The 16,111-nt window shown below is 36.4% G+C and overlaps 1 protein-coding gene across 1 annotated transcript; it reads left to right on the top strand.

Moving 5' to 3' along the window:
- The first annotated feature begins 171 nt into the window (after positions 1 to 171).
- Positions 172 to 15,651, top strand: LOC118263836 (periodic tryptophan protein 2 homolog). Its single transcript, XM_050705565.1, has 17 exons — positions 172 to 353; positions 553 to 665; positions 1,303 to 1,397; positions 1,943 to 2,071; positions 2,430 to 2,860; positions 3,144 to 3,318; positions 4,050 to 4,217; positions 4,547 to 4,799; positions 5,128 to 5,275; positions 5,707 to 5,898; positions 6,346 to 6,491; positions 7,038 to 7,185; positions 7,572 to 7,715; positions 8,064 to 8,173; positions 8,533 to 8,681; positions 9,289 to 9,496; positions 15,486 to 15,651. Exons 1-17 carry the CDS (start codon positions 336 to 338, stop codon positions 15,616 to 15,618), a joined length of 2,760 nt encoding a protein of 919 aa, XP_050561522.1. The 5' UTR covers positions 172 to 335; the 3' UTR covers positions 15,619 to 15,651.
- Positions 15,652 to 16,111: the final 460 nt, after the last annotated feature.

Here is a 16,111-nt window from a genome sequence, read left to right as displayed (position 1 = left end):
AATAATGCAAATAATTATGATTTATAACAAAAAAAGGCTTAAAAATACGTTCTTTTCTAAAATTAATGGCTCGAAAAGCCACGGATATTAATTATTTTTGTTTTTTTTTTTTGTTATCTGTTGCTGTCAGCTGATTTGACAACGGTTGCTGTCAAATGTCAATAATGTCAAATCGATGTAAACACGCCGGATCTCGCGTGCGATTCCATGCTTTCCAAAGTTTTGGTTATCGAAAAGTTTGTGTATAAATGGTAATAGAAGATTATGTTTATTTAAAGTGCTGTTGAGCTGATACACGGAAACTATAACTACGATAGTGTTTTTAATAATTCACAATGAAGTTTCATTACAAGGTATGTAATTTATTTATCAGCGTATTCTACTTGTCGTGGTATTTGTTTATTACTGTATTAAAACATATCTCTTCTCATTAAGCCTTATATACTAAATGATATGCACATAATGACTGAAATATATACACAAAGTCTTTTTACTTTATAATATGTTTACTTTCAGTTAACAATTTCAGAAAATAACCTTTTAATGTTTCAGTTTCAAAATTTATTGGGCACAGTGTACCGGAAGGGTGATATTTTATTTACTGGCGATGGAAACTGTGTTATAAGTCCAGTCGGAAACAAAATAACAGTCTACAACTTGAAACAGTAAGTAATTTGTAAAATAAGAATGAATTACTGAATGTACTGCTAAGTACAGATCTCAAGAACAGCTGAACCGATTTCGTTAATTATTTTTTATTGGGTTTGTTATAGTAAGGTGAAACTATTACCTTGTATAAGATTTTATATCAGAGAAAAGTCACAAATAATACATAGAAAAGTATCCCAAGGCAAAACAAAGCTTGCGGGGTCTGCTAGTTAAATAAAAAAAGCATGCATTTGTGGTAATTTTATGGTTCTCAGTAGATCTATGTCTGTAAACCTTATTGCCAACTAGTTAATCACTTACTCCCTAATATACAGGGCTTACCAAAACTAATAATAAATAAATAAATAGTTTATTTCCAAAAACTTAGTCACAATGTACTTAAATATAGCATCTTCCTTAAAATGAACACACATAATATTACAGGGGTAATTTGCCTGAACTAGGTAGTCCTGTGTTTCAGACGAAAAAAGTATGTTCATATTGTATTCATAACTATCTAATATCTATTATTCTACAAAATATGTGACATAATATGTTTGCATCTTCAGTATATTTGTATAATTTTTATGGACTTAGAGGAAAAAATATTTATTCATATGCATTACATAATGTTTTTTATTATCTAAATTCCAGGAACAAAAGTAACACACTTTCATTTGAAAGTTATTACAATTACACAGCCATTGATGTCTCACCAAATGGATCTACTCTATTGGCTGTCAATGAAAGTAAGTAAATCTTATAATTCGTAAAATCACCTCAACTCATATTTATGAAGCTTTAGTGGTGACATACTGATATGTCAAGTCTATTATTGCAATACATAGCAATTTCACTGATTAACCCATAGTATGCCGGGAGCGCAAATCTATGCGAGACATAATGTGTTTTCTATTGTGTCTCATATAATTGAGTGCCATGCAAGTGGTTAAGGGGCAAAGCAAAGTCACCACCAAATTAAACAATAGCCTCTGAACGCTTTTCATAAATTTAATTCACTCTCTATACTCTTCTACATGTCACTGATTAACAGATTTCTTTTAAAAACATTGCCTCACACTAATATTTTCTCCTGTGTTGTGGGGCCATTTACAAATATATAATTTCACATGAACATGATACCCAGACCTGATACAACAATATATGGATTACACAAAGAGTTGCGTCATGCTTGAATCCAGTAAGCCAGACAGCCAGTTGCCCAGCTAGCCAGCAGCGATCTCATAATTATGTATATTGATAACTACCTAATACACTATCTTCCACATTCCAGAGGGCGAAGCTCAAATGATCAGCTTGCTGACATGTACAGTGATACATCGGTACAAGTTCAAACAACAAGTCAATGCTGTGCGGTTCAGTCCTGATGGAAAGTACTTTGCGGCTTGTTGTGATGATACAGGTATTGTGTAATACATAATTACGAAATATTTTAATTTTGGAGGCAAGAAATAACCTAGTAATATCACAGAATAATAAGTTCAGTAATATTACGTTTATATTTTTTCTGATCTGGATAACGAATCTTGAAAAAAAAAACGAGTCTTGAAAAAATAAAAGTTGACATTATAAAATTAAATAGTATAGCTATTTGTAAACAGAAATAGGTAAAATTTAGCTTATTAGTTACTTTAAGAAACTACAAGATTACTTAAAGAACATGCCTTGAAATTAGTACTGGGTTCAAGATATTAAACTGATTTTTGTGATGAAACAATTTAATTTATTTCATAATAAAATTATTTTCAATTCTGTTCCAGTATTCATAATGACAGCACCATGCACATTCACCGGAGAATTCCGTTCCTTCGTCATGAAGCGAGTCTTTAAGAAAGCCAGAGACGAAGTAACCTGCATGGACTGGTCTCCTTGTTCTAAACTCCTTGCTGTGGGATCCAAAGACACTACAACAAAAATATACACCGTAGATTACTTAGACAACCTCAGCATGTATTCATTAAGTGGACATACGGACAAAATAGTGGGAGTTTTCTTTGAGAAGAAAAGTTTGGACTTAATAACTGTCAGTAGGAACGGCCAGGTTTGTTTGTGGGAGTCCAATATTGATATAGATGATCTGGTGGTCTCCGATGTGCAGATATCTCATCGCAAGAAACGTAAAATGGCTAAGGACGAAGAAAGTGAAGATGAGGTTGATGAGAAGGCTGTTATTGAGAAGGATAAGGAATATGTTAGTAGAACATTTCATATTAAATGTAGCTTTTAGGTTCCTGCTAAACAGACTTAAATAAAAACATTATTCAACTCCCAATTGCCCTCAGTCTAAATTAAATGATTTTGAATCTTTAATACAATTACTAGGTATCGTTTTTGTGTTATGAAATAAGTGTAAAATTTGATTATTTTGAAAGTACTTACATGGATGCATGCATGAATATGATCTCTTTGGCGTGGCATATAACGTTCGTGGATAACTGGAATTAAACTAATTGTATCATATCTACAATTTCCAGGAAAGTGAAAATGAAGAAGAGGAAACGGAGAAAGAAATAAAATCTGAAGAGGTTACGAAGTTGTTGTATAAGAAATTGGGCCGACATTACATAGGGGATGATATCAGGAGCAAACATCATAAGGTCAAGTTGACAGCTGCACAGTATCATAGGGAAACCAAGATGTTGGTTACAGGTATATGGAATGTGGATACTTAATAAGGTTTTATCAGGCGAATAGGCTTTTAGGCTAGGCCTTTTTTTTGTTGAGTGGGGAAAATCATCAAAGGACTTCTCCCGAGCCAAATAGGCTGGCTCGACACTTAACATGTGAGTTAAGTTATGGAGACCCACCTAACCCTTCTTCCCATCTCCAATCCCAATCCTTCAATCTCCAATCCTTAAATTTCTAACGTCTCAAAAAATTGTCTGCTCGTTTGCCGCTGCTCTACGAATTTTGTAATAGGTATATTCAGAATCGTACTAATATTTTAAATGCGTAAGGTGGTACGTGACTACGTGTGTTACGCCTTCACGTCAAAACGGCTGAAAGGATTGAGATGAAATTTGAAACAGGGGTATAACGAAATCGGTGGCAGAAGCATTCATAAAAGTTGACGCAATGAGAAATATCGTTTTTTGCTTACCAAAAGACGATAGTTTGTTTTGTTATCATTACTAACTTAGTAGCTATAAATGATAAATTATAAATGATATTTATTTTGCAAATAGGTTACAATGTAACTCTTTTACACGTCAATCTCTAAAATAACTAGATGAGGCCGGCATTTCCTATCGGACTACTCTGAGAAGAAATGCCGAAACAAACTCAGAGGTCATAGTCTCTTTTAAAGTCCAGAAAAAATCAATTAAAGATGTCAGAGCTTTCAATAATAGTATACTAACTATCTACATACCTCTTTCCAGGTTTCTCAACAGGCATATTCTATCTACACGAGATGCCTGATGTGAATCTCATCCACACACTCAGCATATCTGAACACAGGATCAGCAGTATTGCTATCTCATCTCCTGGTGACTGGATAGCTTTCGGATGTCCCAATATTGGCCAGCTTCTTGTTTGGGAGTGGCAAAGTAAGTTATGATAGTTGAATATTAAACTCTGTGTTGTTGGTGTTAAGGTTTAATTTTAATTTTCGATGTTATGGTGTAATTGCAAGCGAATATCAATCTTTTGTCTTTGGTTTTTAAGTTTAATTTTACTTAAATGTTTGTTATGGTGGACCCATTTTAAACTTAATTTTTAATAACAGACATACTCAGATAAGGTTTTGATAAACCAATAATCAGTCTTAACCACTCACTTCAAAGCTCAATTTCCAACACCAGAAACATTTCCGCAACACACTATTCTCAAACAAAAATCACCTTTATAACCCTAAAAATAATGTTCAAAATTGCAGGTGAACAATACGTAATGAAGCAACAAGGCCATTCCTTAGACATGACTTGCCTGGCTTACTCTCCGGACGGTCTATACATAGTGACAGGAGGCTATGACGGGAAGGTCAAAGTATGGAACACTACCAATAGTTTCTGCTTTGTCACCTTCAGTGAACATAAGTCAACGGTCACTAGTATCACTTTTAGTGCCAATAAGAAGTTCTTCGTGTCCGCTAGTCTGGATGGGACGGTGAGGTGCTATGATTTGACTAGGTGAGTTTCTTTTGTTTGAATTTCAACTTTATTTGTGAGTAAACTAAGTTGCTTTTGCATTGTGATAAAAATAATTAGGTCTTCGTTTTGGTTTGTACAATGTTTTTGCATGTTCATGTGTGTGTTCTGTTTAGGTAGGTTCAGTTTCTCTGTGTAGATTGCGGTAGGTTTGAGCTCTATGACACAATACAATTTAGAATTTACCCTCCTTAACAATAAGCTCTACAATTCTTTGTACTGCAACTTGTGCAGAAAGACGCTAGTTCGGAACTGTGTGTTCAATACAAAATAGACTTTGCCTCACTAACAATAAGTCCTACTTTCCCAGGTACCGCAACTTCCGTACACTGACATCGCCGTCTCTGGTACAGTTTAGTTGCGTAGCTCTGGACGCGAGCTCTGAACTGTGTGCTGCAGGAGGACAGGATGTCTTCGAAGTGTTCCTCTGGTCTATCAAGTTTGGGAAGCTTTTGGATGTGAGTAAATAATTATTATATATAGTAATCTATATTTATGCGAAAATTGGAATAGGTGTTGAAATACTTTAAAAGCTGTAGAGATAGCTGTACTTTGAAAGAATTTTATCATTAAGTTTCTACATAAGGTTTTATTGAAAAATTCAAATAAATTATGGAATTGATCTATGTCAACTTCCGTGCGCATTGCTGGAGATATGTTGAAAATGAATTAGTCGCTGCCATTAAAATAAAAGGAAGCGTATATTCATTGTTAAATTTTCTCGTATCACAGACGCATTTACAAATACGATTACATATACATCATATACAGACCCGGAATAACATTTAAAGATCACATCAACAGTTGATCAGAAGTTGCACCAATCGTATTTCAGCCCATTTTTTTTTCTATTATTTAACTCTATAACCTTAATATGTTAAACCTCCAGGTACTAGGAGGCCATGAAGCGCCAGTATCGTGCGTCACCTTCAGCCCGACACTATCGAGCTCTCGCCTCGTATCGGCGAGTTGGGACAAAACCATTCGAATTTGGAACTGCATCGAGACCAGCGCCGACTGCGAGACGGTTCAACTTACGTCAGACGGCTTGCAAGTTGCTTTTAGGCCTGATGGTGAAGAGGTAAGTCTTCGTTGGCTATTATGCTTATTAACACATTGAACGCCGTGGTGGTCACTGGTGACATACGTTAGCGGAGGATTTGCGTTCAACAGTTTTCTATTAGCAGTCAAAGACTTAATAATGTACTGTTTTCTAAAATATCATTAGGAGCGTTTGAAACTAGTTTCTATCAAAAAACTATGTTACTATTTTTTACAAAGGAATTTGAACCATAATTAAATAGAAATAACGTTCAAATTCCTTCAGCATACAACAATATCATCTTTAGAGCCGTCAAAATCGCGACCAATTGCAAAATTTATATATTTTTACAAAGCAATATCATACATACAATACATACATACATAACCTCACGCCTGTCTCTCTTGGGGGTAGGCAGAGACAATGGAACGCCAAAAGAATATAAACCATAACCAAATAAAATTAACGTTCATATTCCTTCAACAGATAGCAGTATCATCATTAGACGGTAATATAACTTTCTTCAATACCACCACGGGAGACCAGACTGGCAGTATTGAAGGGAGAAACGACCTCGGCTCAGGAAGAGCTGATACCGACCTTATAACTCCTGAGAAAATGTTGAAGACCAAGTAAGTTTTATTTTAGACTTTATGTTTTGGGTATTTAGGTTGGTTGTTGTTTGAGGATGAGAATTTGTTTCGGTACTTTTAAAACATAAAGCTCTAGTCTATCAATAGATTTTTGTCTTTACTGTTATGTGATAGAGTCTTAAATTGTTTGGCAGTAAGCTGAAAATTGGTGTGATCCTGTTTAAACTATAAGAAATAATTAAAATCTCAGATTTTTCCGGCATATCACATGAATTAGTTTGCCTTACTTTCCTTTCTGAAGTTATCAATGGCGTCGTCTTATTAGTGACGAATCGAAACGAAACGAGCCGACGTATCAATGGGGTCGACTTACCAGGTTTTTTTATTTAGAATAGCGCTATCATAATATATAGCGGCGCATAATTATTATGTGTTACGATATAAAATATCCAGACAAACATTTCAAACTATTCATTTTACGAAAGGATATTTATTAAAAAGAGCTTAGTTTATACCCAAACTGAAAAATAAAAGCTTGTAATTCTATTTGTACGCAATTCTAATACTCATTGTTATCAATTCCAGAGCATTCACAACAATATGTTACTCGGCGGACGGCTCCTGTATCCTCGGCGCGGGCAACTCGAAGCATGTCTGTTTATACAGCGTGAGGGAAGGCATACTTATTAAAAAGTTTGTCATCACACAGAACCGGTCTTTGGATGCTGTTAATGTGAGTATACTTATAACACAAATATATTATATTGCTTGAGAATATTCTTTAGTTCAATAAACAAAATTCATGAAGTTCTATTCTACGTCTTGAATGAGGTAGATGTATAACAATGCTTGCGTTATGTATCGCCGTGTGAGTGAGGATAACCTCACTCAGGGTGGATGGGAGTTGGGGGGAAGAATTAGTTCTCTGGTAAAGCCCCGCTATGCCCCAACCAATCAATCCCCCAATCCCTCAATCTCCTAATCCCTCAATCCCCCAATCCCCCAAACCAATCACCCCATCCCCAAAAGTAACGCCCTAATGTTTTGTTTTACAAAATATTTTTTCTTATCTTGTATATCACTTTTCAACAATAATAATAATATTGTTTGTTTTACTAGGACTTCATAAACCGCCGCCTGATGACGGAGTTCGGTAACATGGCGCTGGTGGAAGAGCGAGGGGATTTGGAAGGCGGGGACGTCAACGTCAGGCTACCGGGTGTCAGGGACGGGGATATGGCTGATAGGAGAGTTAAACCAGAGGTAAGTTGAAATTTCTGTTTTATTATGTTATTTAATATTGTATTTATTGTAATGACACCATTATAACTGCGCATGTACGCACATTTGTAATTTGGAGACAAGAAAAGTAATCGGAATATGAATACGAGAAAAGCTCTACTCCTTTCAAGTCACGATGGGACTCATATTCATGAGCAATGTGCGCATGTATCAGTAAATCCGTAGCATAATTTTGTAATTAACGCACTGTTACTATATCTGATACCTATATTGTAGCAGGGGGAAATGAAACACTAGTAAATTTAATTCCATGTTGTCTGACCTTTATAGCTACTAAACTACTACTAAACATTGTGTTTTTATCTTTAGGTGCGAGTTCACTGCGTAAGGTTCTCCCCCACCGGCGACAGTTTCGCAGTAGCGGCCACTGAAGGTCTACTCATATACAGCCAGAATGCAGGCATTGATGGCACATTCAGGTATTAAAAGAAGATACATATTCCTTACTTATAAAAAATCTTTTAGTTTCTTGAAAGAAAGATGTACTTGTGTTTTTTCTGCGTTTTACGTACATACATAAATATTACATCGACAAAGACATTGTGGAATAGCCTTGAATAGATCTTGTACATACTATTTTATACAGAAAAAGAAAATGTTTTATTTGAGGTTTAATGATGATTGTTCATCCATGATTGTTATTAAATCCTTGTTTATTATTTATTCTATTTTTCGATAACTGTAAACTTAAGTTAAAATGTTGCAATCAAATTTTAACCTTAATACTAAACCTTTAAGGCACACATTCCCTTATTCACAACCCTATTCTCTTAACCAGGCCATTCCGGTTAGAAGCTGGCTCCACTCCGTATGCAGTGAAGCAACATTTGTCGGAGGAGGCCTGGGGCTCCGCCCTCGTGGCCGCGCTGCAGCTCAACGAGCACTCCGTCATACAACAGTGCGTGGAGGCTGTACCGGCTAATGATAGTAAGTTCATTATTTCATTAAGAAATCAAAGTCAATAGTATAATATCACACTAATATTAAAAATGTGAAAGTTTGTTTATTCCGATGTTCGGATGTTTGTCCGTCAATCAGTGAGCTCAGAAACTACTGAACAGATTTTGATGAAATTTGGTAGATAGACACATAAGCTGACTTCAGTGATAGGATACTTCTTATCCCACGGGAATGTAGGGGAAACCGCGCGCAAAAGCTAGTTATGTAATGTGTTTTATTGTACGTGGTTACTTTAACGTTATGAGAAACACACCTACGTATTCATAACACCATTAGCAGGCGGGTTTTTGAAAATATCTCAGTAGCACGGAGTTTGGAATTGTACCCAGTATATGGCAATAGGCTCATCCCCCTCCTAGGGGAGGGGGATTACATGGGACTTATAACACAAACGGTGAAAAGTGGGTGTACATTGTACAGTAGCATTACGTGTCATAATGTGCACCTCTGCTTACCCCTGCAGGGATAAAAGGCGTGACGATACGACGACAATGTGTGTTTTTATTGTGTCTCATATATCGATATACAAGAGGTTAAATCAAACTAACGTATTGTTCTATTTTCTTCCCACCAGTTACCTTAACAGTAACAAACTTAGATGACGACTACTCAGATCGCCTGCTGAACTCAATAGCTCGTCTCCTGGAAGACAGTCGGCATCTGGAACACTTGCTTCTCTGGGTGAAGGCACTAGTCACTGTCAAGAGGAGGAAGTTCCCCCCCAGCGTACTATTGGCGCTGGAGAAAGTGCTTACTGTGAAATATTCGCAGATTAGTAAGATGTGAGTACTGATTTTTTTTATTCTTTTTTATATTAACTTCTTTAAACACGCAAGAGGCAATATTGGTAGTTTTGTACTAACATTCTGAATGTTAAAACATTAAGTATAATGTTATTTTGTATTTTTATTATAAATCTGGTGTTGCGGATGTCCATGGGCGGTGCTGATCGCTTACCATCAAGTGACCCGTATTTTCGTTTGCTCCCTATTTCATAAAATAATAATGTTTACTGTCCCGGTAAATGTTGGATATATATTTTATCCTACAATGTGACGTTTCTAGTCCGAACCTAAGTTATGTAGGTTAAAAAAATAAATAAAAAATGTTCTGAGTTAAGGCCCTTTACGCTCGGGTTGGCTTGTCTTGGTGAGGGCACTTAGTACTATACCCTAGATAGGAATATTTTTTCTTCGTAACCATCGTATTTTTGGGCATTTTGCTTGGCTTCTGGATTTTTAAACTTATTATGTTTAACAGCACATAGATTACAACAAAGCAGACTTGTATTTCTGAGTCGAATCTCGGACCCTGTTAATATTTAAAATTTTAGACTCATAAATTATTAAGTCATAAATTTTAACGTAAAGTGTTACATAAATCGCTTCTGCAGAAATCATTGTCGTGTATGCTAATTTAATTCGTGTGAACAGTGATTACGTATACAAAGTTTCTGACTCATCGTGAGATTAAAATAGACTACTTGACTCTTTTTTGAAATATGTCTTAAATAATTGGTATATATTCTACTATTGCAAATAACAAAAAATATTACACAATTTTTTTGATGCTTAGAAAGCCGAATAAAAGTTATTTTAATTTTTCTGCTGGGCCTTTAAAGACTGCAACGTGAGCTATGTTGTAAATGATATACGATGTACTTACATAATCGTATTCACAAGAATGTATCTTGACTAATAATTAACAAAAATTCTCGCAATATTTTTTGTTCATTTTTAGTCAAAATTAATTAATCATTTCATTTACAACACTTTTTTCGGATGTTCACCACTTGCTGGTGAAATATGTCAGGACGAGGGCTGTTCAGCGGATTTGAAACATAAGTTTAAAATTAATTTGTTTGATGTTGGCTTTAAACCTAATATTTTGTCACAGCCGTTATAAATGAAATGAAATTTATTTATTTTTGCAAATAGGTTACAATGTAATTCTTTTAAACCTAAATCTATTAAATAACTAGATGAGGCTGGCCGGTATTTATCCAAAGCAGCCATTTTATGTATAAAATAGCAAATAAGATTACCTAGTATTTAAAGAAAATGTAAGTTTTAATTATGTTTAGGGTACTATCGGTATAGCATGGTCTTTGTGTGACCAAAAGACCCTAAATTAATCCATAATATAAAAATAAGTCGGGTTATCCTTCCTGACGCTATAACTTTAGAACGCACGAACCGATTTCCACGGTTTTATTCGTTGGAAAGGTTTCGGGCTATGAAGTTTATAGGAAATTTAGGAAAAAATCAAGAGAAAAGCGTGAAACAGGGACAATCATTGGTCGCAAAACGGAGTTTGCCAGGTTTGCTAGTCATTAATAAAGATAACAAAAAAAAACACATTTTATCCATTAAACGTATATAAGAACTAAACGTAAATCGAGCGAAAATCTTCCCTAAACTCATCAGAACTTAGAACGCCTATCTGTACCTAGATTTCTCGTAACATCGATAAATCACACGCGACAAATCGTGACGGTTGTAAGGTCAAGTGTACGATAGCGTAGTCTTCCTAACTCCTAATATTTGAGAACGACCTTGGCTATTGTCGCGAGCCAACCATTTTTTCCGCCGCTATTGTTTGGAAGAATTGTTGGACTAAAAATAGCATGGAGCTAATTGTTATGGTTGAATCAAAGGTTCTGGTCTTGATTTCTTAGTTGTGCCTAATTGATTGCTTTTTGGCTTTTGTGTAAAGTTAGAATTATTGTCAAAAGGCTGTAATAGTGATTTGCTAGACTGTAGGCTTCCTCTACATAGCAGGTTTTGTTTTTTATGTACCTAATCTCGACGTTTGCCAGGCGTTTTCTTATTATTTTGTATTAATTCGTACGTATCTGATGTAAAATTGGGCCTCCGGTAACCTCACTCGGTTTTCTGTGAGGCTGTGGTATAACATATCTATTGTGGATAAATATATCCAATGTAATTTACCATACTATTCCCATGTACTTACATTTTAAGCAAATAAAGGTTTATTATAATTTTTGCCTCCTACACTTAAAATATCTGGCTGTTGGTCGGTTAGAGCTCATTCTAAAGTGTAGATATCTATAGAAAAAAACTGTGAAGAAAAGTTATTACTTTGTGTTAGTTTGACAACACACAAGTATAGAAGGGGCTGAATGCGACTGATACATGCCGACATTTTGATGAACGTTATCTGTCGATAAGATTGAATATTCCAAAATATCAAGATATTGAGAAGGGTCCACCTTACACAAAATGTCTAGACCTACCTGTATCATAAATCAAACTCATATAACTATTGCTTAGGTTCATGCCTAGAATTTTGTATTTTTTACCTACAAGTGCTAGGTATATTTCAGCCTTTTCATGTTTATGATTCGAAAATAGTGGAAAATTCGAGTATTCCAGTTTCTAAGTTCAAATATTGAACAAAAAGAATATAAAAATCCTTAAATACTCCTGAAATAGTGGAAAATTAAAAAATTCTTATATTCAATTCGTATTTCGTCATATAAAGGTCATTGTCGATCGGTATTCGCGCGTTATAGCACCTCCAGTTTACTGTATCAATTTGCACGTGATACGAATCAGCTGATTGCGTCTCGCGGGTATCTAAACACACCGATTCTCAGCTGATTTTAGTGTTTTAGATATTTGTTAGAGCTCTTTGCTTGAAAATTCTTTTAATGTCTAATTGTATTATATTATTACAGTATTACAGTATTCATTAGGTTCGTATTAGGTTAGGTAGTATGTATTTGGTCCGGATTCGGTCAGGAATATTTAACCTTTAAAAACTTACTTAACTTTAAAAATGAGCACGCGATTTTGTAAAGAAAAGATCGTACTCAATTTGTATACACTCATAAGTCCTCTGTCAAGTGATCTACTCGTTTACCTCATAAAAACGGCAAGATTAGCAATTCTTTATTTCAACTTAACCACTTTTCCTTTCCTGATGATCGTATGACTATTATATTCAGAACAACCCTTTCTGTACAGTGGTGTAGCGTTTACCATATAGTGGCGTTGCGTGTCTTGGCGGGCCCCGTATAAAAAATTGTTTTGGGGAATCATCGAATGACTTTTAGTTACGGACCTTACGCCATGTGTTCCGGGGACCCGGTATAATTGATACGGCAGGTACGGCGTTCCGGGAATTTAAACACAGCAGCATGATTGATACCTAGTCGGTTATCTAACTAGTTAAATATTCATCGTCTGTCGCCATGTTCTATAAATTAGCTAGGTCCCTTGTTGTTAGGCACGAGATCGTGCACAGAGAATAGAACATGATAGTTTTGTTTCTCTCCTAACGACAACGGGTTTTTTTGGTATATTGAAGGCCTATTATGTATAGATCACCACATATAATTAATCTAAATTGATTTTCTTTATACACTTTTTGCTTTATCGTTTTATAATAAGGTTGAAAATGTACTGGCAATGAGATACTTGGGTTAAGGGTGTAGGTATGTTTGTAAACGCACTTACGATACAGGAGAAAATCCTATGTTGGGCAACGTTTTGTAAAAAAAAAGAAAATAGATCCACCTAGAAGATGGGTAGTTAGTTAGATTATTTTTGTGGCAGGTTAGCATAATTAAGTCAATAATTAAAGCTTACAACTGTGGCGACACATTGACAAGTGACAGATGACAGAAGTCGCACATAGACTATCGACGAGCAAATCAATGGATGACGTCATAAATATCCTGCATCGCACATACGAAGTTTACATGCGAATTAACACGGATAGAAAATCCCAACGAACAACAGTTGGGCAGAAAGCCCGCCAGGCACGATCACCTCGCCTGGTCGGAGGATCCTCCTTTTCTTAGGGAACTTTACACGCTGTTGCCTAAAGTGGTGACCCCCGACGTGATTGAAACCAACCTTCACGGAGCAGATCAGCACCGTCATCCTCATCGCCACCCTCTCTCGCCCGCCCGCCCTCACCCCATCACTTCTCCGCTGAGCGGTAATCAAGTCGCAGCCAACCAGCATCCTCGGCCTCATCAGGGACCACCACACGCTACATCGAAGATATGCAGCCTGGTTCTTCCCTACGGCCTCATCAGCGTCTAGGCACAGCACTCTGCACACGGTCTGAGGACGTCTTCCTCCCGTCAACGCAGACGCCAGCCACTACGCACCTACCCTCGCAGCATCTATTCCCCGACTCACCGTGGGACACTGCGAGCTTCACTACTCCGACTCACTGGAGTATCACCCTGCACCGCTCACCCGACTCACTGGGCATTCAGCGGCACAGTTCCGACTCACTGGAACTAGGGAATTTCTACACTGGCTCTGGCACCGCTCATCTCAAGCATCGACAGCCGTCTCAACAGGATCGACCTCCGGTCTTGGGGGGGAGTGATGTGGCGACACATTGACAAGTGACAGATGACAGAAGTCGCACATAGACTATCGACGAGCAAATCAATGGATGACGTCATAAATATCCTGCATCGCACATACGAAGTTTACATGCGAATTAACACGGATAGAAAATCCCAACGAACAACAGTTGGGCAGAAAGCCCGCCAGGCATGATCACCTCGCCTGGTCGGAGGATCCTCCTTTTCTTAGGGAACTTTACTCGCTGTTGCCTAAACAACTAGAAGTTTCTCCAAAGATAGTCTTTTAAAAAAACTTGTAAAGATACTGGCTTTATTTTGTGTTTTTCATTCACTTCATCTTAGTTACCTAATTAAGAAAAGCCGGCAACATCAAGCTTCTTTACTGGCAACTAGCTAGCTTCATTAACGAACCGTCTGACGGACTGTTTTCTACTTTATTTTTGATGTTTCAAATTACCTTTTTGGTCTGGTCTTATTGAAATAAATGATCCGTTAAAACTGCTGTTGTAGAAATATCAACTTTATGTATCACGTATTTAGATTTAAAATCGATAAATGATCCGTTAAAAGCGCTGTTGTAGAATTATCAGCCCTATGCATCATATATTTCGATCTAAAATCGATAAATGACCCGTTAAAACTGCTTTTGTACAAATATCAACGTTATGTATCACATGTTTCGATCTAAAATCGAATTGGTTGGTTTCCATTATGAGATTTTACGTAAGAAACTGAATGATAAGACACATCAGCTGCTTATCGTAATGTGAAAGTACTGTTTCAAGGATATGAGTGACCTAGTGATGTACTTACAATCTGTCATCTCTACTTGTTGATAACGTTCTTACTGGTATGGACGTAGCGTAGCCGAGATTCTATATTTAAGTTATTTATTACAAACAGGCTACATGTTCTCTTCTTTGTTAAACTAAGGCTTATTTCAACTATGTAGGAATAACACTACTAAACTAACTGATAGCAGTTTAAATCAGTTATTTATCCTCAAAGATTGGATTGTAAAAAATACACGAACCTAGTGCTTACCTCCACTTTTTACGTCAGGTAACGCACCGGCGAACCTAGCGCATACCTCAATTTATTTACGTCAGATAATATACCTAAAGCCTTCTCTCAAGTCTGAAAAATACTATCCTGAAAACCGCATTAAAATCGGTTCAGCCAAACGCGAGATAATCGCGCACAAACATTCTTACATACAAGTCAATCTGAGAACCTCCTTTTTATGAAGTCGACTAAAAAATTAATATAAAGTTATACATAATGTTCATATTTTCTCTTTTTCTAGAATTGCAACTTAAAGCGGGATATTTACCATGTTTTTCATTATTTATAAGTTTTAATTCTAGTGTTAGTGACCATGTCAGTTTAAAAACTAATATTTTCTCTTTTTGTTACAGATGTGACTTCAACAAATACACGATACGCTGCATCAGGACAGTCGGGGAAATGGCTCCGAAGATGGAAGTGGACGAGCAGATGGATAGTGACAACGAGTCCAGTGGACGAGGCACCTTCTCTGATACGGACTAGTTAGGCATTTAGGAATAAATTTATTAAAATCTATGTTTTCTGTGTATTATTTTTATAAGTTTAAGATTCCGATGCTGAAAAATCTCGTCTAAATAACTAGAAGTGTCTCGATGACTGAGAATGCTCACTATACTAGCGACGGTTTTCCTTTGATGGTATTAGCTGCATTTAATTACTTTTTTTGAAACTTTGCCCCACACTTTCTCCTGTATCGTGGGTGCGTTTACAAACATACAAGTTTACATGCACATGACACCCAGACCCGAAACAACAAATTGTGGATCACACAGTGTTGTTCGTGCGGGAATCGAATCCGCTGCATGTTGCAGGCCAGCCTGTTATCCAGCCACCATGCCAAACGTGCAGTCAATAATACTAACATCCAGTCAAATCTGATGAGGATTCAGGGCCAACCCTCAAACTGTCTTAAATTACAGAATAGGTAAAAGATGCTGGGTTTAAACTTCAAGTTGAAAAAGAAGCTCTAAAGTCT

This window comes from Spodoptera frugiperda, chromosome 27 (assembly GCF_023101765.2).
Source record: "Spodoptera frugiperda isolate SF20-4 chromosome 27, AGI-APGP_CSIRO_Sfru_2.0, whole genome shotgun sequence".
Taxonomy (NCBI): domain Eukaryota; kingdom Metazoa; phylum Arthropoda; class Insecta; order Lepidoptera; family Noctuidae; genus Spodoptera; species Spodoptera frugiperda.
This window is presented reverse-complemented; position numbering and strand designations above follow the sequence as displayed.